This window comes from Dama dama, chromosome 22, assembly GCF_033118175.1.
Source record: "Dama dama isolate Ldn47 chromosome 22, ASM3311817v1, whole genome shotgun sequence".
NCBI lineage: Eukaryota > Metazoa > Chordata > Mammalia > Artiodactyla > Cervidae > Dama > Dama dama.
In genome coordinates this window covers 19,020,167-19,047,126 of record NC_083702.1, presented here as the reverse complement: position 1 = coordinate 19,047,126, position 26,960 = coordinate 19,020,167, and the positions used below count along the sequence as shown (strand labels likewise).

General features: G+C 37.0%; 1 protein-coding gene across 6 annotated transcripts in view; it reads right to left on the bottom strand.

Annotated features, from left to right (window-relative positions):
- Positions 1–757: 757 nt before the first annotated feature.
- RIMKLB (ribosomal modification protein rimK like family member B) overlaps positions 758–26,960 on the bottom strand; it is a 42,589-nt gene continuing 16,386 nt past the window's right edge. For 5 of the 6 annotated variants that reach the window (XM_061124883.1, XM_061124881.1, XM_061124885.1 and 2 more), the window contains exons 3-8: positions 17,715–17,945; positions 15,063–15,149; positions 13,830–14,033; positions 5,887–10,426; positions 2,979–3,135; positions 758–920 (exon numbers count right to left, since the gene is read on the bottom strand). In XM_061124883.1, coding sequence (XP_060980866.1) covers positions 9,963–10,426; positions 13,830–14,033; positions 15,063–15,149; positions 17,715–17,945 — 986 coding nt within the window. In that variant the 3' untranslated portion in view covers positions 758–920; positions 2,979–3,135; positions 5,887–9,962. Of the gene's footprint in view, positions 921–2,978; positions 3,136–3,582; positions 3,661–5,886; positions 10,427–13,829; positions 14,034–15,062; positions 15,150–17,714; positions 17,946–26,960 lie in introns of all 6 variants that reach the window. The other variant, XM_061124887.1, reaches the window with a different exon arrangement.

Here is a 26,960-nt window from a genome sequence, read left to right as displayed (position 1 = left end):
ATCAAGAAAAATTCAGATTCAGCAGGTCTAGAATAAGATTTCAATAACCAAAATTTATAGAATTCAAGGACAGTATTTATTAAATACTCAACTATATGCTAAGAATTATACATGTATTATAGTTTAGCTAATACTTAGACATTAATCTAGTAAAGCAGGTACAATTATTTCCATTTTTCCTCTTACAAACACTCCTTTATGGCTTGCAGGTGACTTATCAAAGACCATGTAAACAGTAAGTAATGAAATCAGAATTTGTATCAGATACAAAGGCTATTCTTTACTGAAAGTATGACAGCTGCCTCTGTATATACACATATGTTATCAGATCCCCTACAGTTCAAATAAACTACATCAGACATGGTCTCCAGTCACAAGATTAAAACATAGTAAGCAGTGCTATGACAGGTGTGTGCCAGAGCCTTGTCAGAGTGACAGGGAAAAGGCTGCACTTCTTCAGAGATAAAACATGGCAACAATTATTCAGCATGGACAGATATACTGAGATGAAAGGGGTAGGAGAAATTCCACATAATACATGTTTTAGTTTCTATCTTTGTGCCAAAAGGAATAATCATATCAGAATATATTATACAGAGATCAGTCTGTCAAGAACCAAGGAGTTTCAGCTTGCAAAAAGTTAAGAAAAGAAACAAGGAATGACCCATGTGGAACAAGCCTAGAAATACGGACTCAAGTGAATTCACACAAAATGTAGTGGGCAGGGATAACTGACAGAAGAATGAATCACACCCCATGCTGTTTCATTCCCACTTCTGGTGTTTTTATTTTATAAAGAAAGCACATTGAATTAAACACTGGAGAGCTACGGCTGCCTTGTTTTGTGTTACTTCTATCCTCCATTTGAAAAAGCATTCAGTCAAGATCAATCTTCATCCATTCTGTGAGACCTAAAGAACCTAGAGGGGAAAAACACATACAACTCACTCAAACCACAGATTTAAACAGTGCCTATAAACAGGATGAGAAAAAAGAAAAAGAAGATACGAAAAGTAGCTAATGTAACAATAAAAAATAGTAAATTGTCTAGACTGCTGCCAAAAACCATAACCATATCTTTTTGTAATCACCACACTTTACCTTGGTGATCTCAACTGATAAAAGGTTTAAGGCATATCATCCTTACTTCTCAAATTTACTCGACTCTTCTTCGGGAGAAACTATTATTATTTCCTGGAATTTTCTCTCTAGAATCAATAGTTCATTTATAGGTCCATTATTTTATCTATTTTTTTCAAGATGTTAACAACATCGCAGCCAAAATTTTGTTTTTATCCCTGGAGTTTTGTGATTTATTTCAGTTAGACATCAAGTAAGCATATTTTTCTAGTGACTGATTTAAACCGTACTATAGAGATACGGGTTTCCCTGGTGGCTCAGAAGGTAAAGCGTCTGCCTGCAATTCGGGAGAACTTGGTTCAGTCCCTGGGTTGGGAAGATCCCCTGGAGGAGGAAATGGCAACACACTCCAGTACTCTTGCCTGGAAAACTCCATGGACAAATCAGCCTAATAGGCTACAGTCCATGAGATTGTGAAGAGTCGGACATGACTGAGTGACTTCACTTTATAGAGATATGTGCAATCTTACAAAAATCAACCTAAATTTAGACACTGAATTTTATATTAATTAAAAGATACAATTATACAAAAAATGTGTCAGTAGTATTACTCCCTAACAATCCTATCATATAGACAACAGTGTTTTATTTTAGTCAGCACCAAGGGGAGAAAAAATATCACAGAAAGTTACTGTAACAAAATGCTTGAACAAACAAAATTAAACTTAAAAGGTTCTTCCTCTAGTGCTTCAGACTGCATTTTCAGTAAGTTATTCAATGAGCATTAAATTTTGGCTCTGATTAAAATCCAAGCTGTTCATTTTCTTTCAGCTCTAAAGCACTGACATCTCCTTATACTAACCAAAATGTGACAGAACTCTTTTTAAAAATTTAGAAATTGTAATCTTATTAACTGAAGCCATGTATTCTTGTGTTCCATTCTAATATATGTAAAGTTGTGTTTAGCATTAATCAATTTTTAATAGGTGAATTTTTATACCATTTTTTAAAAAAAAGAAAATTCACCATGTATTTAAGTGATGATATCAGTTATTTTGGCTTCATGTTACTGTAAATCCTTTATTCCAAATATACACAGTCAATCTACTTAACAATCTACTTCTCCCATTGCTAGCCTAGAAATCTGTCAGAAAAAGAAATTTAGAATATAATGTTCTGTCTTTGTTGCAGATTGTTTTGCTTCCCAGAATAGAAACAAACGTAGGCCAGAGGGGAGATGAAGTAAAATCCACAGGGACTGAGTGAGAAAGAGAAGCACAGAGAGACAGAGGTAAGAGAAATACCAAGGCAGGAAAGTGGAAGCACAACCAGAGAAAGAGAGGGAAGGCAGAGCCAAATAAGCAAGAGAGAAGGCGGATGTGCAGAAGGGACTGATGGGCAGAGAGTGATAAAGAAATGGGACTATAAAGGAAAGAGATAGCAAGAAGATCATTTTCGGCCCCAAACTTTGTCAAATTACATACTTCTGTAGTTATCCCCCTAATGTTCCCCCTAAAAATGGGAGGCTATATTTACTATGATATAGCATAAATTTTTACCATCATTAAAGTCCCCATATGGAATATGTTAGTAACTTGATGGGGGGAAATCTTTTCACAGTGAGTATCAAATCACCACGTTGTACACTTTCTTAAGATTTTATCCGTCACTATACCTCAATAAAGTTGAGATAAAAAAAAAATCTACATGTATCAATATACTGGAAATCTCTAATTTTACATATTGCTATTTTTTTCCCCTAATTTAAAGAATGATATTACTCTACTTAGGACAAATTCATTCTACATCAAAAATTTATAGCCATTCATGATTACTCACCACAGTAATTTATGGAACACTAGTATCAGACTGAAAACACATTCTTGAAATTAACTTACCATTTTAAAGTCAAGATCAGCAACTGCAGTCCTGTTTTCATTTCTGCCCTGTTGCTGGACATGGTATGTCACGTTCTCTCTCTTCTATGCAGACTGCCAGTAGCCATCAATCTGAAGAATTCTTTCTTCTGCTGCCACCTACCAGTTTATTTCTCTGCTGCAGCAGAAGAGTATATAGAAAAGGTTCTCGCTTACTAGTCACATTAAATAGAAAGCTTCCTTTGTTTAACATTTCATATTTTCACATGTGCATGAAATTCCTGTTTCCCTGAAACCTCCCCACCAAAAGTTAAAACAACAAAAATCCCAATCACAGAAAATCAAAACAGGTATGATCAATGTTCATGCTAAGCTGGGGGAGGGGGAGGGGGAGAGATTCAGACACTCAGCAGTTGCCATCTCAAGGAGCCATTTCTTGTCTGTTAACACTTTTCTTCTTCACCTGTCCCTACAAATAATAAATGCATAACTTAAAAATTTAACTAGGTAGTCTACAACTCCTACAAAGTTTAAGTTCAGAGACTACCAAAAGACTCGTGGAAGATGCAGCAATAAAGGAGTTTTTAAAAGTAATTCTAGAAACTAAGGGTGTTAGGTGCTTTACCTGCTTGAGTTTTCAATGTTCTGGACTGCTTATTGCCCAATGGCTCTGAATACATTAAAACACGAACACATACGCCACCTACATTTAAAATAGGGTAGCATTTGTATGCCCATATAAGCAATGGGTGTATTTTTTTTTTTGCAAAAGAGTAGTAATTTCATTAGGTCCTTTTAAAAGGGCTGACCACAAAAAAAAAAAAAAAAAGGCACATTTTCTCATACTGTAAACATACATAGAAGAATTAGGGCAAAAAAAGGGAGACAAGAGTGACAAATGTAATAACTGTTGTAGAACTGGAAATTAATACCACAAAAATGCTTTTTCTCTTTTTTAGTATCCTGAGATTCACTTGTATTAACATTCTCCTTATTATTGAGGTCTAGGTTTCACTTATTCTTTATTAGCTACTAAAGAACAATATGCAAGAATGAGCTAGTGATAATAATGAACTAGTAAAAATGGCATGTTTTTGTTCCACCCTCCCACTACCTTTACTCCCAAAGTAAAATCTTTTTTGGTCAACTTAAAAAAAATAAAGCAAACACTGACATAAGCACTAGAGAAAGGCTGGTCAACAGTGGCACTGCAGTGACATTGTTTCTGCTTTTTCATTCCTTCCCCCATCTCAAGCCCCACCCTTTGACCTCTGTATATAGGATGAGCCTGAGCAGGAGAGTTGCTGATGTCAGGACTGCGCCGTTCCCACGGATGCTCCTAGAGGCCTGCTGTGCTTCTGGGAACTGGGGCACAGGGATGGCTGTCTGACTGAAACCTAAAACAACAACAATTCACCCCACCCCTCATGTTCCCGAACCCCACAACAGCAGCCAGGATATATACGCTATGTAAGGACCATCTAATATAGTTTGAATATGGTGAAATCTGAAAGTAATAATTCTTAACATGTAAGTGATCTTCAGGGAGGGGGAAGTGGGGAAGGCAGCGGAATGGAGGTTCACAAATCCTCCACGTTCCAAGTAATCACATAGTGAATACACCCTAATGCTGGCTATTTTTATCAGCAACAGAACAAGATCCTTCCATTCAAGCCTATTTAGTATACATCATAAATTACTACAGGAGTGCAGTGGGATTCCTTGGTTAGTAAATTTCAGTTCAAGAGATAAATATTTTAAATCTTAAGATACTACAGGAATGACTATCCCTACCTCACAGGAGTGAACTGAAGCACAAAACAAGTTAGTAACTTATTATATGCCTTTAGCAGTAGAAACCACATTACAAGCCAGGATTTCCTACTCACTAACCTAGAGGGTTATCAGACTTACAGCCTGCTTGGATAGGACATCCAAAGAGAAGTTTTGAAAAGTCCTGACTTCTGCCACTAAAATCCTACCTATCAGAAAGAGGACTATCTCCCAAAACTCATATTAGAGCTAAAACTTTAGGAAGGACAGGAAAAAGAAGGAAAAGGGCAGGTGGACTGGGATAGACAGAGGAGGGGATAGCATATTTACTAACGGGAAGGCTGTTAAAATGGCTAAGTTATATTCCTATTTCTGCCACTAACTTTTGCTTCATGGAATTAATAAATTACTTCAAGATCTTGTGCTTCAAAGTGCCCTCCAAATCTATTCAATCTATACCTTTTTGAATGTTTAAACTATTATTTTATTATGTCTGCTGACATCCACCTCTTTGTGAGAACTAGTGTTTCAGAAACACTAAAGTCATTTCTTCTGAAATCATGCTGCTCCTGAAATAAATACTCTCTATTATCTTGGTCTCATTACCTTTCACTTTTATAATGAAGTCAGAGAAAGAGAAGCACTACTAAGGTCAACTGAAGGCTATGGTGAGTTTTTACCATATATATAACCTAGAACCTAATTTTACCTTTTCAAAACTCTAGTTTTCCATACCTGTCAACTCCTAATTGATGTCTTTATACTGTGAGCTCACTGTGTATTCGGAACACCAACCTCTGAAAAAGCTTAAGCCAGAGTAGCACAATGGAAGAAACATACAAACCCAAAACAAAAACAAAGCCAAAAAAGTCACACTCTGAAATAATCATAGACATATATGCAAGAAACGGAAAGATCTAAATGGCTAAAGCAAATCCCCCAAGAAAGTTCTGAGTTCATCCCAACTACTTCAAACTTCACCCCCAAAGGTTTTTCTATAACCAAATTATTTGCTAGACGAATTTACACATTGTTTTTTGAAACGAAAGTAATTACAAACCCATGGGTGCCTTCAAAGTACATAAAGAAAGGAACTTTTAAAAAGAAAGTAAGGTTAGCCTTGTGATGGAAAAAAAAAAAAGGAGAATCAAATTACCTGCCAGCAGGCTGGGGTTGTGCCTGAATCCAAACCGCTGCATTTACCATTCACTCTACAGCTGCATTATTGGGGGAAGGGGAGTTTAGAAGGGCACTGACCCCGAAAGTTCTCAATACTTCTCACTCATCATCAGGAAGGGGGAAGAAGGAAAGTTTTTTCTCTGGGTATTTTTTTGTTTGTTTGTTTTTGTTTTTTTGGCTCCTGAAAAGGCTGGCAAAGAACAGTAATAGTGCAAGCAGTTAGAATATTTCTTTAGAAACAATTTTAAAAATGCAAAACATTATGGAATTCAAAACACCACATTTTCGTTAATGTAGAAAGAATTGTCACTAGAGTTAGGCAGCCACCCCAAAACAGCATGGCAAAAGGGCAATTGGTATAAAAGAAATAAAATACCACACAAAAATCCAAAACAAAACTAAAAACATTTCAAATTAAACCTGGAAGACTAGGAGATTCCAACAGCAGATTTCTGTCCACTACTGAAACAGTCCAAAATCCAAGCTTCAAAGGCGCCTAAATGTATCTTAAATGAAATTTTGTTTTGTTTTGTTTTTTAAGGAAAAAAAAAAAGAAAGAAAGAAAGAAAGCAGTACCTGGTTATAAATCCTGCAATATATTACATTTAAAAATATCCTAGTACAACAAAAACAAACTTTAAAAGAAATTTAACAAACAAACAAACAAATAAAAACAGTAGCAGCAGAGGTTACCTGTCTGAGCACCTACATTTTCTTAGGAGGGGATCGTGTCTCACCAGCCATATAGCCCATAAACCTTCTCAAAAAGAGTGAGTGAGCCAGGAGAAAAATGTAACACAAGATTGGATTTCACAACGTCTCTAAGCGCCCCAGACCCCAAACTGGGGATTCATTTGAAGGAGGAGAATTTCTTTTTCCTTGTTTTCTTCTTGTGAAAAAGAAGAGATGATCATGAAAGTCAATGACTTCTTTCAATGTCTTCAATACCTTCTCAAAAGTCTGATAAAGTGCTTGATGAAAACAAGTCTCTCAATGGATTTTTTTCCTAAATATTCCAGGATGTTTCCTTATTTGATAGCATATACAGAAATATTTCAAAGTTCAGTGGAGTTAAAGCCAGCAGAAATGACCAATCAAAAGAAAATAACTATTAAAACTTTTAAATGGAATAGTTCAAATCTGTATGTTTGTGTATATATATATAGTCCGCTTTTCATCATGGGTGACATAAAAGCAATATCAGAAAGAATTATGTTTAAATACAATTCAGAATTACAATTTTAACAATATATAATAGTTTTACAATAATTCAGATTTGCACATGATAACAACTATACATATTTGGTTAATACACATTTTTAACTTTCATAATAGCAATAAAGATTTTAAGAAATTTACTAAACCATATGAAAATATATTTAACTTTCACTTAAATATCTGGGCTGGTTTATTTGGGTTCTTCCAGTATGGTTTGTTCATAGTCTTTACTTTTTTGAGAGAATTCAAGAGGACATTTGTGTTCTTTAACTCTAAGATGACCATCCTTGCCCTTCTCATTCTAACATATGAGTGTATGATCCAGAAGTAGGTTGGTAAGGCTATGTCTTAATAGAGTGTGAATGCACAAAAGATAGATAGTGAGCAAAAGTAAAAGTGAAATAATCTCAGGTATTTTCTCTAATGTATTTGGTCAATTTGTAATTTTTTACAAGGCTACACCTACATCCTTCCTGGTGCCTTATCCCATCCAACAGAAACCTTGAGTTTTTCATCAAATAGAGAGGGTGTTCTATCTGTGTTTTAAAATTCACTGACCTATATACATGTGATATGTAACTATTTGAAGTGTGTGTATGTGTCATAATCTATGTGGCAACCAAATGGTCTCTATACACATATGAATGATGATTTAATTAAATGTTCTCCCTTTGCAGTTCTCTATCCCAAACAGTGTGCATCTTCCAAAGTACGGTCATTCAGTAACAGAAGTACCAAGTGAGCCAGCGGTACTTATATATGCCACAATATGTCCCATGATAACCTTGTATAAGTCAAATTCTTTTAGATGAGACTAGCATATCTAGTAAACCATAAACTCCTCTTTATACATCTTTTTCTAAGGTGAAATGAGACACTGCACAGATTAGAGGTACTATTCTATTTGTCAACAATCAACCTTTCACTCCATTTTAATATTATTTAATTCTATGGAAAAGAAAACAAATTTTATTACATTCCTTTTTTTTTTAAAATGGGGAAAAAACTGTACAAGTAAGCATGATCAAACCTCCGTTAGAGCTGGTTAATACTGATCTTATTGCCTTGAAGTCTCTCTAGTAAGTGTCCAAGAAATTATGTTTAAGGTCCATCTGAAGGAAAAAAAGCACTGGAGAGGCAAGAAAGGACTTGGGTAAAAAGCTTCAGAGGATTGTAGGGAGATGGAACTTGCTGCTTAAAAAAATTACGTTGAGCTCTGCAGCATCTCTACTTCTTAACACACCTTCCAAACCATTCGTTGGAATAGTTTCCCATGTTTAAAGGCTCATATTATATGCAGTTTGGGGGCTTTTATGAATTCAGAAATAAAGAAATATAAAGAGAATATTGAAGGCTTCAGAGTAGGGCTATAAGAGACTTCTAAGTCCCCAAACAAAAAATGTTCAGTCTACCCCACCCCAAAATCTATGTGTAATAGGAAAAAATGCACAGCAAGAAGCAGAGGGAAAGCATGTAGCCTTGAATAAATCATACACTGGACAGTCTAGAATCAAAGAAAAAAAGCAAACACACATATACACAAAAGCCTAAAAAGCATCTATTCTCTTCATATCTTCAGGTGAGTACCTCTAACCCAGCAGAGTACAGTTATGAAAACAACTCGACTGTTTTTTTTTTTTAAGTAAAAAACTGTGTTTCCTATCATGCTCCATTTTCTAGTATCTATCCTTTTTGATTGGTTGGTGTAAACAAAAAGCAAACACATAAACATGCATGCGTGTGTAAGCACATGCACACACACACACACACACACACACACACAACTCCCTCTTAAAATGTGAAAAATGCAAATAAATAATGATGGAATCACTTCCATTTTATACTCAGGAACTTATAGGCCCTTGATTTGCCCCCCAAAATATTTTTCCTTGTCCTTATTCTTTAAATGCCCAACCACCAAAAGAAAAAAGGAAAAAATAAAAGGCTTAAATGCACATGTTTCAAGTCAGTGTCTTGTTAACAAAAAAGGTAGCATTTTCTTCACTTTGGCCATTGTTAAAGATGCAGGCATAGATCAGGGAATGTTAAGACTAGCATGTATTAAAAAAAATGCAACATTAACAGAGCATATGTCTTTCAAAAAAGGCTAAAACACTAACAAATACAAGTCAATGCACATATTTTTAACTAGTGCAATTTTATCTACAATGGAGTAAATGTTATTTTGTGTGCCAGACATTGCAATACTGTTCATTTCCCTTTTATCATGCAAACATGCCAATTTTGTCATTAAAGGAAATTTTTATTGGGTCACACTCACGTTGCCCTCCCACCCATTTCAAGGGTTGAAAAAAGTCGCTAAGAGAGTCCCTCAGGATTTCATAAATACGAAGATAAAGCTACTAGTTAATAGTGTATAGGCTGAATTTTCAGATTTTTAAAAAATGAAAAATTATAATTTAGGTGAATGTTTACCTCATCCATTAAAACACAATATGAAATTACACTTCTGTGAAATTTGTACCAACTGTACAAAAACAAAAGGGACCATGAGAAAAATTATGATCTTCATGGCCTGAGAGCCTAAACATTGCTGAGTAACTTAAAAGAGTCTGACATTTTTCTCTCTCACCTCTTCTGCCTCTCTATCTGTAGCATTTGTAAATAAAAGTAACATCTTAATAGCAGAGATCATGTCTATCTCCCATTTCTTCCCTCCTAACTACTCCTACTTAATTTTCTCATCTTCCTGAGCATTTTTCATGAACAGCATTGCAAGTTGGTTTAAAAAAGAAAGAAAAAAGAAAGAAAAAAAGGAAAGAAGAAAAAGAAAGTTTTACAAGGGTTTTGTTGGTTAATTATTTACCGGTGGAATCACTCCACCAGGAGTTTGATTTCATTGGCTAGCAGTTGGTTCATGTTGAATAGGCCCCCTGGGAGCTTGGTGAGCAGCTCTCGCTCGGTGGTTTCAGGGTCGCTGTCAACAGAGCTGGAACTTGCGCTCATGTTGTCGACAGCAGTGTTGGCTGGGGGACCCAGCTCCGGCTCACTAGTCTCACTGGCCGTGGACACCACGGAGAGCAGGGACATACGCCGGGTGAGCCGGCCAGAGGGCAGAAGGGAGGCGGCATAGTCCGCAATGATACCAGCTACATCTAGATTACAAGCCTTATCAAAGGCGATGAAACCTACATTTGCATTGGCCTCGCAGACACAGAAGGAGCCGTCATCTTTCATCAACAGGTCAATGCCACACACATCCATTCCTAGGATATTAGACACCTGGATAGCTAGCTGCTTCCCTTGTTCACTCAATGAGCACATCATTCCAACACCACCTGGCAAAAGAGAAAAAAAGTTACCACATGATAAATTTTTGTAGTAAAACTAAAGCAGACCTTAAAAGTAAGCCCAGTAAGGTTAACCATCTCTTCAAAATCTTCTAAATCAATAGCAAAAACATAAGTGCTATGCTAATGTAAAATTGGGACTCTGAAGTCTAAGACTTCTTCATTAGGGAATCCCCTTCCAAGCCAGTCTCAACAAATTGATGACTGAGTACTTTTTCAATATGTTATGTTTTCTGAAGACAATGAACTTTGACTAAAGCCTATCTTACTTGCAACAACATGGAACTTTTGCAAAAATACAGTTAAACTATTTAATATTGTTGCCAGTTTCTATCAGTTCCAAATTTTGATTTGTAAAAATAATAGAGATGCGTAACAGAGATAGAGAATAGAATCTAGGAACATGGTTCTCTTGCTCGACAGCCCCTATCCTATGTGTCATCCCTAAGCTGAAAGGATCCTGGGGCTTAAGGCAGTTGGCTGAGTGTAGGGGAAGTCTTTGCTGGTATCTGAGAAAAAAGAATTAGAACTAGATTTTCTAATTTGGTGACCAGCTTTAGGAAGCTTTAGATAAGGACCAGAAAGCAAAACAACTCTGACAGAACCTTGGCTTTAAGAGCTCAACAGAAGGAAAGTTGACCTAACGACTATGTGAGTATTGCCTAACCCCGAAAAGACCAAAAGGTAAATGTACACATGAGTAGGATTCAGGTACCCCTCCCCACCTGCCCACAACTACCACCACCACCACCACCACCAGTGAGGCTGGAAGAGTAAGGGAGCGAAGCCCAGGAAATAGGAGGGCTTCGTGTAACTCAGTAAGGGAATGACACACTAGCCAACGAATTAAAGACTGCTTCTCGGCATCCACAGTACTAATGGATCTTTAATGCTCTGAAACCATTTGCAATGCTCCAAATAACCAGAGCAGAGCTCTGATGTGATGGGATAGTAACAAGAACAAAAACAACAAGCCATCTACAACTGGATGAAAGAAAGAAAAGCATTAAGTTCAAGTTTAGCACAAAAAAACTCTGAACTAAAACAAAAATGACTACCCAACTTAAAAACTTCCGTAGCAGAAATGAAGGAGAGTTGCTTTTGTGAGTATAACTTATAACTTGGAAAATCTAGCTTAAGAAATATTTTGAAGCACATACAAAAACACTGAGGTGAAGCCACAAACATAAAAAATTTGGTAACTGAATTAGAAAAACTCCTCCCCAAGAAGGAAAGAAGACTTTTCCTGAGGCTTAAAAAAAAGTAGGTCTGATAAAAACAGCTTACTAAAATCCAGGTTGGACAGACTGAGAAGACACACACATCTAAAAATATCCTGACAATATTATTGAGCTTTTCAAGTAAAACCACCAAAAATAACAGAACAAAACAAAATAAACAAACTTATATATATTACCTACCCCCCACTTCACCCCCGCTGCCCAATCAGAGTAGATTTGGACATTCAATTGCAAAAGTGTAAACTATAAAGTGGGCTTTCCCAAGTGGCGCTAGTGGTAAAGAATCCACCTGCTAATGCAGGAGACACGAGAGACTCAGGTTTGATTCCTTGGTCGGGAAGATCACCCACAGTAGGAAATGGTACCCTACTCCAGTATTCTCTGGAAAATTCCATGAACAGAGAAGTCTGGCAAGCTACAGTCCATGAGTCCACGAACAGTCGGACATGATTGAGTATGCACACACAAACTACAAACCAGTAGAACTGAAGCAAGATTTTTGCAATTTCAGAATCCTATATATCACTATATATCATATATCATTCTCTCTTAAAAAAAAAAAAGCAGGCTCTGAGGTATCTATCACTCACATACATCATCCAGGGAAAATAATCTAGAAAAGATATTAACAGCAGATGATTAAGACTAGAAAACTCAAGATATGGGAAGGAGCAGCTGGGGAATAAACAGCGACGAGTGACAATTCTTGCAACATGGGGATGTGTGTGTGCGTGCCCAGTTGCTTCAGTCATGTCCGACTCTTTGGGACCCCATGGACTGTAGCCCACCAGGCTCCTCCATTCACGGGATTCTCCAGGCAAGAAACACTGGAGTAGGTTGCCATGCCCTCCGGCAGGTGGTCTTCCCGACCCAGGGATCGAACCTGTGTCTCCTACATCTCCTGCAGTGCAAGTGGATTCTTTATTACAGAGCCACTGGGGAAGCTCCAATATGGGTATAATTAACTGTAAATAGATAAAGACAGCCTGGGAATGGATAAAGTAAGCACTATATAACGATTCTTGAAACAGAAGAGATACTCAATAAAAGAAATTCTAATTCATACCTGAACTAAAACTATTTAATGGTTTCACCAGAACAATGAAATATTAAGCCCAGGAAAGCAGAAATTTTTGTCTGTTTTGTACAATGTTATATACAAAATACTGTTAAAACAGTACTTGATGCTCAAAAATATTTGTTCAGTGAATAAATGAATCAAGAGGAGGGGAGCAGGAAGGAAAGTAAGACTGTTCTAATCCTCTCACTGGGGGACAGAGGGAATAAGAGGTGGTGCATTTTCAGAGTAGAGATTTTAAGGAGTCTGGATATGAAGTCTTACACTAGTGAAGGGATCAAGGACGACTCCAAGGATTTAGTCTAAACTAGAAAGACACAGCTGCCAATAAACAATAAGGAGAAAACAGTGTGTGGGACATACTGGAAGTAGTTAGATAGAGAGTTCAGTTTTGGACAGGTTGAGACTAAAATCTAACAGTTATCTATATGGTGCTATTGACAAGCAGTGACATATGTGTGCCCAAGTTCAAGAAGAATGCCTAAACTGGAGAGAGCAATTTGAAAAAAACTTGAAAACAGTAACATATAAATGGCATTTAAAGCCACAAGCTAGGTAGGATTATTAGGTAAGAAAGTAAAATAAACAGAGAAGAGGAAAACACTCAGACTATGCACTGAGGCACTTCAACATAAAAGATCTCAGAAAATATACATTTAAACAAATGAAAATCAGCAATATTATCTGGACCAACAAGTTAAATAGGTTAGGTCACAGCTTAAATGAACCTCAATTATACAGAAAATAATACTGGGCTGGCTAAAAAGTTCATTTGGGTTTTTCTGTAAGACCAACCCAAATGAACTTTTTGGCCAATTCAATATAAAACCAAAGAGGAAATCTGGTAGACTTTTCATACATGCGTGAATTGGGCTACAAATTGAGCCTGGGTGAAAGCAAATTTATACATACATAAATTATGTTTGTGGTAAGTCTATAAATCATATTTACATGTGAAAGATACATTTTTCAACTTATTAAGTAAAAAGATCTGAGTTATATACAAATACTCTTTGAATAAGCTTACGTAACACTCCTTTATATCCTAGAAAACCTCCTGCATTGCTTTTACCTAGTGAGCAGTTGCTCTGCATCCTCCCATCTGTAGAACAGCGTAACATGGTGCCAACCACACGGCCTCCCACGACAATGACACGTACATCCCTTCCGTGAGACTCTTTAACATACTTCTGGAACAGGTATGGAGCTTCATGGCGAATAAGATGACTTAGATCAGCCAAATGGTGCTTATCTCGAGCCAAGAAAACCGCTTTGCCTGTGACCAAAAAAAGAGTAAGAAATGAGTATGTCATCAGACTATGAGCAGTTGATATCTGCTACCTATACCTTCTTGTGTCCCAATCTACTTTCTCAGAATCAGTTGCCTATGGTCACTCTCTCATTCCCCAATCTCTTAACAGAATTTATTCTGGTATATATGGTGAGGCTGGGTTCTTATGAATTGTATTCCTTCAGGTTAGCCAATAATACTAGCCTCACTTATCAGTAAAACATTTTTCTGAGTTAAAACATATTTTTTTAAACATGTTTTATATATTATGCAATATTAAGATACTATATTTGCATTTAGTAAGATAGCAGTACATTACTACTTTTGTGCCAATAGAAGTGTCTGTTTTTAAAACACAGTTATAAATACTGTGACAGTCTTCTCATTAAGAGGAAGGGGAATCTATGTCCCATTGCTTGAATCTAGGAGGGGATGTAACTGCTTCAACCAACAGAATACAGAATAAGGAGTTCTATCTGACTTCTGAGGCTAGGTTGTAAAAGGTCACACAGATTCTTTGTTCACTGGAGCAGTCACTGTAGGAGCCCCGAGACTTCTTAGCTGACTGGAGAAATCAGGTAGAAATAGTGCACTGAAGCCCCAGCTGAACCCTTATCCAGTTATCTGTCAAGGCACTATAGCTTGGAAGTACTTGGATTTATGAATCATTTTATGCCTTAAAAAAATCATTACTTAATCCAGAGTTAAGATATTTTATATACTGTTTTCAAACAACATAAATTGGGATGGGGATGATGGTGTTAGTGATCTAGAATCCTTGAACTAAAAGGAAGATAGATCATTAACTTGAGACTCAGTCTAAATTAAGTATGCATCTTAAAATGTCCAAGATAACCACTTAATGAACAGAAATAGCTTCCAGCAGAACTCAATAACTCACAAAAGCCTTCCACAAGTCTGAGGTACCATGCACCTAGCAATTTCCCTACAATTCTTTAGAAGTTCTGAAGAATAGTTTCAATATTATGTATAACAGCAACAACTCATACACACCTCTATGACCCCGTGTATTCTTCACCACCATTGGGAACTCCAGTACTTCTGCTTCATCAATCATTTTAGCAAAATTTTCATGACCACCTGGTTTAAGCAAAAAACAAAATTTAAGAATAGCAGCAGAGGTGTTTTATGATAAATTTTATCTAAAGTCAGCAAGACAAGGAAGGTAGAAGGTAAGAACTTATGGCTCAATTTTGTCTTCAGTTAACTATCAGTTTAAAACAACTACTCCTTTTTAAATGGATAAAAACTATTGAACTATAAATATTCTAATATCCAAATCAAAGAACTTAAAACAAAGTTTCCTAGTTCCATTAACATTTTTCATTTTTTTAATTTATTTATTTATTTTTAGTTGCACTCCATTTTCATTGCTGTGTGTGGGCTTTCTCTAGTTGTAGCAAACGAGGGGCACTCTTCATTGTAGGACTTCTCATTGTTGTAGGTTCTCTTGTTGCAGAGCACAGGCTCTAGGCACATAGGCTTCAGCAGCTGTCACACAGGCTTAGTTACTCTGCAGCATGTGGAATCTTCCCAGACCAAGAGCTGAACCTGTCCCCTGCATTGGCAGGCAGATTCTCATCCACTGTATCACCAAGGAAGTTCTATTTTTCATATCTTCATCCTTTATTCTTCCACCACACAAGTAATAGAAGCCCTAAGATCAACTTGAAAAAATGCTAACACGCATGCGTGTGTGTGCTCTCGCTCTTATCAAATACACAAATTAATTTTTCTTTTCTCTATAATAAAGCAGAGTTCACTGTATCATGAGCTATTCAGTACCCACAGGTTATGTCTTGTTCTTTCTATTTATACTGCCTAGAAATAAATGATGAAGAGCAAAAATGGATTGTAGTTGCAAAAAATCAGCATGGATGACAGAATAATCAGACTAGGAAAAAGTTCATTAAACAACTGCGATATCATAAATTTGTAGCTTAAAAGAAATTATGATTAGCCAGTCTCCACATTTTAAGCTGGATTTGGTTAATATACTTTGCTCCTTTCCATTCTCTTAAAATCAGTATGGTAGACTGATAAGGTAAGCCATAACATTTCAAAACCGTTAGGAAGAAAGAACTATTCATATTGTCTTTTCTTGTGCAATTGCTAAAAAGAGCAATGGTATCCACATATGCCACACAAACTGGCGGAATTCCCTTCTTTAAAATATTAAAATAACAAGAGGACAGTAATTTCTTTTTAAAGCCTCTCCAACTTTCCAAGCATTCGGCTGAACATTTTAATGAAAAACTACAGTGATTTATAGTAAGCCTGATTCATTTTTTATTTTTATTTATTTTTTTTTATTAGTTGGAGGCTAATTACTTCACAACATTTCAGTGGGTTTTGTCATACATTGATATGAATCAGCCATAGAGTTACACGTATTCCCCATCCCGATCCCCCCTCCCACCTCCCTCTCCACCCGATTCCTCTGGGTCTTCCCTGATTCTTTAAAGCTAGAAGAACTGGAAAGTCAGGAATATATTAACACAACAATGTTTGTAACAGTGCTACTTCAAGTGTGGTCCAGGAACCCCTGCCTCTGTGACTTCTTTGCTATTGATATGTGTTCAGAAAAATATGAGTAAACACAAGAAAATAATTTGGCATTGTTCTGATATTTTTACTGTACTTTATGTGTACTGTAAATTGGCTTAGAGCACTATAGTATTGAAAGCCACAGTAAATTCTTTTTGTAAAAAATAAAAAAACGGTCCTCTCCCACAGATGACTTCAGAAGCAATGGTTTAAAGCATATCTAGTGTCATTTTCTTTAAAAAAATATGAAAATATTTACGAAGCATTAACATGAAAATGGTAATGAAGAGAATCAGAAACTATAGTGTTTATCAGATTCTTTTACCTCAGGGGTTGTCAAATTAAACACAGATTTGGCTCATAGCCTTTTTGTAATAAAGTTTTACTACAAAACAGCCACATTTACTATTTAAGCTTTGTCTACTGCAGCTTTCAGGCTTCCCTGATGGCTCAGTCATAAAAGAACCCGCCTGCCAATGTAAGAGATACGGGTTCGATCCCTGGGTCAAAAGATCCCCTGGAGAAGGAAATGGCAACCCACTCCAGTATTCTTGCCTGGGAAATCCCATGGACAGGAGGGGCCTGGCAGGCTACAGTCCATGGGGGTCACAAAAAAGTCAGACACGACTTAGCAACTGAACATAAAACAACAGCAGCAGCTTTCACAATACAACAGCTTTACTGAGGGTCACAAAAGAGAACATATGGCCTGGAAAGCCAAAAATATTTACTATTTGACCCTTTACAGAAAGAGTTTGATAAGTCCATTCTACCTATACCAAAGAAGTGAAGTGAAGTGAAGTCATTCACTCAGTCATGTCCGACTTTGCGACCCCATAGACTGTAGCCTACCAGGCTTCTCCATCCATGGAATTTTCCAGGCAAGAGTACTGCAGTGGGTTCCCATTTCCTTCTCCATACCAAAGATAAGTCTCATAATTCTCCTGCCTAGTTTGTTAAAACTTAAAGTCACTTCTATAAGTAGTTCTTTCACATTCACAAATTTCCTTGTATCACATAACCCTATCAGTTTAGCAGGGCTTTCAATACTATCAGTGCTCTAAAACTGAGGCTATAAAGTCTTATGAGTAAACTCACCATAAGAAAAAGTATCTGGCAGAGGAACACCATGACCTGCCAACTCTTGAAACGTCCAGAACTTATTAACACAGTTCAGGATGGCTTGAGGTCGGTTCATCAGCCTGCATCCCATCTTCTCCAGATGGCGCAGAACAGTGATGTCACTGTCACTCTGCACCCAAGGGGTTGGTACTCTCACTACCACCACCTGCGGGTAGGCAGTGATTAGTTCTCCATTGATACGCAGACCTGAAATACACAGGAATGAAACCAAAACCATCAAAGGAGAACATACAATGAAACAGAGAAATAGACACATACCAAAGCTCAGGTCTCAAAATGAAATGTACTCTTCTGCTAACATTTTTACTGATACAGAGCCACATTCCTCCCTCAATGATTTTCTTTTGTAAGAAAAAAAATTTAATGAGAAGAATTTATGTACTGGGTAAATAAATTCTGGTACATGCCAATACAATTAAATATTATGTATTCATTAAAAAAGACTGTCATAAATCTCTATGTTTGAAGACAGAAACATGTTCAAATTTGCTTTCAAAAAGCAAATAACTTTGTGTTTACATATGCTTTTAGTACAAAAAAAGAATTTTTAAAAGAGCGGTTTCTTCAGTTTTATCCAATACCATTCTATTTTTAAAAAGGTCCCAAATAAAGGAACAAGGTACTCGAGTTGCTTCTTAAAACGTATATTCATTAAAATATGTATACTTATTAAAACATTCAAATAAAAAATATAACACATTTATCCCATCCAAAATCCCAGGTTATTATTAGTATTTCCCCTAATGTTAACTAAGTAAAGAAAAATATGTAGGTAATTTTGTTTGGATCATTTTGTGGCACTTTCTTTCATCATGTAAAATTATAACAGACATCTAAGCCAATGTAAGCATAGCTTTACTGGGCTCAATGGAATTATACTTGAGAAGACACCATATGATCAACCCCTTATTCATGGATATCCATTCAATAAATATTAATTACTATGTGTCAGGTTCTTTTCTAAAAGTTGGGAAGATTGGTAAATAAGGTATATAAGCTTCCTGTCTAATTACCATGCTACACATTACATACCCAAGACTTTTATAGGGAGTGTGTGTGTGTGTACACCGTATTTTCTTTATACACTCATCTGATTTGTCAATGGACATTAAGTTTGTTTCCGTGTCTAACTATTACAAATAATGATGCTATGAGCATGGGGGTAACAGACAAATCTTCAAGATAGTGATTTTGTTTAAGTAATATTCAGAAGTGAAACTGTTGGATCCACAATTCTGAGTCAAAGAGACTATAAGTGTTCTGATTAAGGGAACTGAGCTTGATATTGCCTGTTGATACATCCCTATCTTTTAATCCTTTCCTGTATGGCAAGGGCTAGACGCACTTCCCAGACCACCTTATCAGCAGGATTCCAATTTGGAGAATTCACCAGTGAAAGATAATTACACACAATTTTAGAGGTCAAAGTAAAAAAAAAAAAATGTCAAAGTAGAAGTCATTATTCTCTGGGGGCAGCTATGGGTAGCGCTGTGGTCATCAGCAGATGTGAGGTTTTTGGCCAATGGCTCCAGGCGTTCTCCTCACAATCATGCTCAGAGATCAGTAGCAAGAGATTTCTGCAATCCTGCATTTTCTCATTTCTTTGGCTTTTGTGCTGACTTGCCTCAACAGGCAAGATCTAAACAGCATTTTCCTTGAAATCAGAGAAAAGCCTAGTGACCAAATGAATGGAAAAAAGGTGAAAAGGGAATTCGGTTTAGGGCAGAAGATGCTGACTCTGGATCATAGATGATCTTGGTGATAACATAAGGACATCAAAGCAGAACTATTCTGTAACAGTCGAAGTATGGACAGGAATTACACACATATGTATACAGAATTCATTTCTGGTAGTGTGGGGTGTGAGTGTGCACCTATAGGAATCTTAATACTTCAGAAATGGGGACATATAGGCTGAAAAACGAAAAAGAAAAAATGGAAATTCCTCGGACCAAGACCTGATGAATCTTAGATAAGGGTCACAAGAAGGAAGCAAAAACTTGAAGAAAAATCAGTTAAAAAACTCAGAAAATCTAGTTTTAAGTATTATTATGAAAAATAAGAAAAGTCGGTGCTACCAGAAGAAAATAATCAAATTTGTTACATGAAAGGTAAAAAGAAGAGTGAGCAGAAAAAAAAGATACTTTAATTGTCAAGAGAAAATTCATCTGTTATGACATAATCTTCTCATTTCCCTAAACTGTAGTTTTTCCTACTTTAAAGAAAGGGGATTAAAGAAGGTAATGGAAGTATTTCACTCTAAGTCTGCTGCCAAAAAGAAACTGGGAATACGGGAGTACTTTACCCAAAGCACAGTCAGATATGCATAGTACACTATGATGGGTATTACTGAGGATGGAAAGAAATTCAATGCCTCCTGTGACAAAAACAGACACTTTATTACTCCAGGCAAGCAGAAGGTGATCTGAGGCTACCCAGAAAAACAGAGGCAGGTACAGATGAATGTGAACCCCCCAAAAAGGCAAAGTACTACTGATCTCTTGGGTACTTTTAGTAAATACAACTTATCTTTGATGTAGAGCTTACGAAACTGAAATACAGGGCAAATGACTCTTTTCCTTAGATCTGTTATTTATGATACACAGGCACAATTGCACTCTACTTATTGTGGCCACAGCTATTCATTCCAAATGAATGTTCCACTAGTCAGTTCTGCTTTCAATCCCACTTCTTTTCTGCTTATCATTTTAAATGGTAACTTACGAAGCTATTCATCTAACTTTGCTTTGTACTGGAATAGAGATTTCAATATAAATATTTTAGATGTAAGTTTTGAATTAAGTGTATGACTAAACATCAAAAGTCAGTAAGGAGTTAAACCTTAGAATAGCATTTGGGCTGGGAAAAATTTGTGTTCCTGTATTTTTTTGTATAAAGTGTACTATGTGTTAAAAGGCTGCTGTTTTGTCAAGGCAAAGTGAGAAGGTGCTAAGGGCTGACTATTCTCCTAGTGGAAAGATTCCTTTGGGATATTAATAATCTCCTTGCCAGTAATTAAGTGGGAAATCTCACTATACCCCTGCTTTTTGAGTCTAGTTTGGCTACATGATTAAGTACTAGGTGTTTTTATCCTCAGGGAATAAGAAACAGACAACTGATAGGCTCCCTGCTGACTGGCATTTCTTTTTCTTCCATCCATCCTTTAGAGTTCAAGAGTATTCATCAGGATTTCAGGAATCTTTTAAAGCTGACATAACTTTAAGTATTTTAACTGGAAGTAAAGGTACTATTTGTACATGATTTAAAAGCCACATAATCTCTATGCCAAAAATCAAGGAAGCACTCAAAGACAGATGAATTATGACAACACTAGACAGACTGAAAGGGCTTCCATGAATGGAAGGGGTAGTCGAAAACAAATTTTGGACCAGAAATTTAACATATCCTTTCTCAGGCTGTGAGCTCTACCTGGAAAAAGCAAGTAGGCAGGATAACAGAGTCATAACTTCTGAGCACTCCCTGCCGCTGCTACTGCTGCTGCTAAGTCGCTTCAGTCGTGTCCAACTCTGTGTAACCCCATAGCCAGCAGCCCACTAGGCTCTCCCGTCTCTGGGATTTTCCAGGCAAGAGTACTGGAGTGGGGTGCCATTTCCTTCTCCAATGCATGAAAGTGAAAAGTGAAAGTGAAGTCGCTCAGTTGTGTCCGACTCTTAGCGACCCCATGGACTGCAGCCTACCAGGCTCCTTCATCCACGGGATTTTCTAGGCAAGAGTACTGGAGTGGGGTGCCATTGCCTTCTCCTTGAGCATTCCCTACACCCTGCTAAATTCACATTCAGTTGTTTAGGTCAGTAACCCAGAATATTAATCCATTACTTAACTGACAAAGCTATTAAATTCACCACATGTAAAATCTTAAAAAAAAAAAAAAAAAAAAGACCACATAATTCTGAACACTTTAAAATACTCAACTCATTGTAAATCTACTTTTCAATATTTTAAATAAGACATTAAAAAAAAAGACTGCAGCAAGAGGGCTTTGGTCACATTGGACTGCTGCCCACCATAAATGCAGGTCTGTCTTCACATCAGAAAGGTCTCCTTAAACTTAAGGGGAAAAAAAAAAAAAAATCACTGGCTTATTTGCCCCACAGGTCCCAAAAATGTAGGAGGAAAGTAACTGCCCAAATTTTGGGGAGAATAGGGCAATTAGTAACGGAAATTTGTAGTGCCAAGAGTCAAACAATTCTCAAGAGTTAAACAAAATACTTTAAAAAGTCTTTATTAAGGCTGGGTTAGAACTCACACATCTAGAAAGTATCAAGTATCAAAAAACCATGCATAATGTAAGAATCCATTCTTTTGAGAATATATATATTGCCTTTCCTATCTGCTCACCTGCTTCCCATCAAAATAAATTTTATGTTTCCTATCAAGCCACCCCTCTTTGATATCCTCAGCAATCCTTTTCCCCCTCAAATTTGTTTCTAAGACTTATCTCACTATTAATCCCAGATAGCAAAAACAAATGTTCTTCAAAGATGTCCTCTTTGGGGAATGACTAGGAATCAATAACACTTCTTTCCCAGGTCCCTCATCAGTGGTCCAGAAAGAAACTACTTTAACACTGTGCCACATTATCACTGAGCACTGCTATGCAGCAGCTGACAGTCATGTGTCTGAAAACAAGGGAGAGGGAGAGAGAGAAAAGGAGAAAGAGATGAGGAAAGTAGAAAGCAAACAAACAAGCATTCAGATTATGACTGTCTATTTTAAAGACATCTTTTATTGAAGGTAGTGACTGGCTAGTTTCTGCTCTAAGTGCCTTTAAAAATGATAGAATCTGGAGTGAAAATAACCAACTCTATCCCCAAAAGGAGGTAAGATGTAACAAATATAGAAAAATGTGATGCTGCTAAATGTGATGCTCCTTAAATTTTATAAATGCTGGTATTCGACCTCAGCATGTTAGAGTACATTCTCTTTACCTTTTCTATAGCTTACACTGGTAGAATGAGGTAGGCTGATAGCACATGTGTTAACTGTTATTAGTAATATATCTTAGGAACTTGATTTTTTATCCCCTTTTGTATTCAGCTCCCAAGCAAACATGGTTTACTTAATACTTGATGCATAAGGTCTCAGTATTAGAAGCAAAAAGATATATTTTTCTCATTTAGCATGAAAAGTTTTATGAAGTTTTTTCCCTTACTGTTATCCAAGTATGAAATACTATCTCTAATCTAATTATACATTTTCTTCCCCCATAAGATAGTAATCTATTCTGAAATAGTTAAAAATATATACAGAGAGAAAAGAAAAGTGGGGAAGTATATCATTTTAGTCACTATTAATGAGGCCAGTCAAAAATTTACTGCAGTTTTCCAGCAACAGACTAGTGTAGACAAGGGGAGAAGGGAAGCAAAGTATCTTTGTGGTGTCCTTTAAATGTCAAGTCTCACTTTCCACTTTGAAAAAGAGTAAACTTTTTAACAACTCCAGGTTAAAGACAAATACATAAGTCTGTTCCAACCTACTTTGGCAAAGTAGAGCAGGTAACATAACTACATTATATCTAGAACTTTTTGATGTAAAATTCAAAATATAAATATGTATTTATATAACTGTAAATAAAATTTAAAACTATAGAATAATAAATAACAAAGAAGGAAACAGTATTAAACTCACCAAATACAGAAAACTCTGAAGAAACCAACAGGGGAAGTAAATTAAGGTTCTTCTCTCATTATCAAAGGTAGATCATGAAAGGATAGCAAAGGCAAACACAGAAAGTGAACAGATCTACTGCAACAACGACCCCATATCTGATTCAAATCCAAGCTCTACTGTTTCTCCACTGTGTAACCCCAGGCTAGTTACTGAACTTCTGTGTTGCAGGTTCTTTAAAATAAGAATAGTTAAGTAATTCCTTTATAAAGTTGTGATGAGAATTAACTTTGTTAACATTAGTTTGCAAGTGCCTGGCATATAATAAGCACTTAATAATTTTTAATCACCTCTGCCATCCATCTTCCTCTTTTGCACAAGGGAGACTGAGAGTCAGAATAACCAGAAATTTCCATTAGAGTAGGAAATACTACCTTGTTCAAAGCTATATCCCCAGCACTATCTGGAATATAGTAGATACTCAATTATTATTATATTGAAATTTGAACTTGTCTCACCACAGAAGGAGTGAGACACACAACTTGGCATGTGGAATCTTAGTTCTCCAAACAGGGATCAAACTTTTGCCCCGTGCATTGGAGTTTTAACCACTGAACCACCAGGGAATTTCCTCTCACCGTTTTTTAAGAAACAGAGCATGTGTTTTACATAATGTCTGAAGACATACCGCCTAAAACAAGATGTAAATAACTCAAACACCAAAGGTAAATCAAATCATATTAACACCTAAGAAAAAGGAAGAGCAGAAATTGCGAACTCCCTGGTCGGGAAGCTAAGGTCCCGCATGTGGTGATGTTCAGCCAAGTAACTGTGCTTCCATAATGCAGTGGTTATCACATTCTCCTCACACTGGAAACGTCCTCAATTTGAAGCCAGGCAGAAACAGGCTTTCTTTTGGGGCTTCCCTGGTGGCTCAGACAGTAAAGAATCTGCCTGCAATGCAGGAGTCCTGGGTTTGATCCCTGGGGTTGGGAAGATCCCAGAAAGGGAATGGCTACCAACTTCAACTCCTGCCTGGAGAATTCAAGGGATGGAGGAGACTGGTGGGCTACAGTTTATGCAGTTACAAAGAGTCAGACACGACTAAGTAACTAACACTAACTAAAAATCTAAAGAAAAGAACGGCCAAGATAAAAGTTGGTTCCCAGAAAACTAACGTGTTTGTAAAAAGAAATGTAATTTTTAAACTGAAATAAAGTTTTCTGCAGCAGTATCTAACAGACTGCAAAGGTTTATCTTCAACAGACATCAGTTCCGTTCAGTCCTTCAGTCGTGTCCAACTCTTTGCGACCCCATGGCCTGCAGCACACCAGGCTTCCCTGTCCATCATCAACTCCTGGAGTTTACTCCAACTCCTGTCCATTAAGTAGGTGATGCCATCTAACCATCTCATCCTCTGTCGCCCCTTCTCCTCCCGCCTCCCATCTTTCCCAGCATCAGGGTCTTTTCAAATAAGTCAGTTCTTCCCATCACGTATTGGAGTTTCAGCTTCCGCATCAGTCCTTCCAGTGAATATTCAGGACTGATTTCCTTAGGATTGACTGGTTTGTTCTCCTTGCAGTCCAAGGGACTCTCAAGAGTCTTCTCCAATACCACAGTTCAAAGGCACCATTCTTCAGTGCTCAGCTTTCTTTATAGTCCAACTCTCACAACCATACATGACTACTGGAAAAACCACAGCTTTAACTAGATGGACCTTTGTTCGCAAAGTAATGTCTCTGCTTTTTAATATGCTGTCTAGGTTGATCGTAACTTTTCTTCCAAGGAACAAACGTCTTTTAATTTCATGGCTACAGTCACCATCTGCAGTGATTTTGGAGCCCAGAAAGATAAAGTCTATCACTGATTCCATTGTTTCCCCATCTATTTGGCATGAAGTGACGGGACCAGATACCATGATCTTAGTTTTCTGAATGTTGAATTTTCAGCCAACTTTTTCACTCTCCTCTTTCACTTTCATCAAGAGGCATGGTTCCAAGTGAATAAAAGTAATTACTTAATCTCCAGTTTCACCACTGTGTGCCTTGGATTATTAGAATCCCATTCTGGAAAGGTAGTCTTAATTGATTTCTGCCCTATCTATGCCAAGTAACCAAGTCTCTAAAGGTCTATTGTTGGCAACATGCTCTCTGGAATTAATTTTCATATTGGGGAAGCTTATTTGATTTGTAAGCAATTAAAATATCTCTAGTTAACTTGTGCAGGAAAAATAATAATGGATGTATATAGGATTATGCACAGAATTTAAAAAAAAAAAAAAAAAGAATGCTGTAAAAACCAGGGTCAAAAAAACACCAGGACAATTCTGGGAATCCAGGAAGCAAGAAACAACCTATAAACTCAACAAGGTGCCATACCAAAAATCACTAAATTCCAAAATTTCTTGTCTATCGTTGAGTCAAACAAACTTTCATCAGGTCAAACATTTCAACTTTTTATTGAGGAAAATTATAAATAGAAAATAAAAATATTATAATAAATCCAACGTACCTGCTTTCAAAAATTATCAATACATGCCCAAACTTGTCAGAGTAGTCTTGCTCATCCCTGTCCTCTTAATCCTTTTCTTTTCCCTAAAGGTAATCATCGTTGTTCTTGTTGTCTAATCTCTAAGTCACGTACAACTCTTTGTGATTCCATTAACTATAGCCCACCAGACTCCCCTCTCCACGGGATTTTCTAGGCAAGAGTACTGGGGTGGGTTGCCATTTCCTTCTCCAGGGGATCTTCCTGACCCAGGGATCAAACTCGCATATCCTGCACTGGCAGGCGAATTCTTTACCACTGAGCCACCTGGGAAGCCCATACTTAGAAAATTATCGTTTATCCTTTTATTAATTATTTCTTAAACCAGCAAAAGTTAACACTCACATATCCTTAGACAGTGGTACCACACTATAATGCCCTTTTCTTAACAATAATTTCACCTAATAATGCTGTGTTTTATCAAGTAGATTTTCAGCATGTATTTTAAAATAAAGACTCTTGGGCACACACAATTTTCTTAACTGCAACACAAAAGGCACTAATCAAAAAAGGAAAAATATAAACTGTACTTAATTCAACACTTACTGACCAGAAGATGTCATTAACAGAGAGAAAAAGGCAAGCCACAGATAAAAGATAATCACCGTACACATAATCCCATAAGAGACTTGTTCCCAAAATGTAAAACAACAAAACAAAAAGATACACCACAATAAAAAATGAGTATAGAGAGGATTCTGGCAAGATGAAGGAGTAGGAAGCATCAGAACTCTGTCTCGCCATCTAGACACCCCCTGGTCAATGTGCTGAAGTACCACAACCTTCAGGAAAAAACTGGGATCATAAATGCAGTTAATTTTGATCAATTTCAGAACAGCAGCAACTACTCATCGCCCACTCTCTAGCCATACTGTGCACTTGGTTCTGGAGCAGCTGACACACCCTGCAGGAGTCAGGGGGGGTGTAACGACCCGCCCTCAAAATACCTGGGATCTCTGCTGTGATGGCTGGATGCAGCTTCTGATCACAGAGGTGCAGACAACGAGGCCATAGTACTTTTTGTTG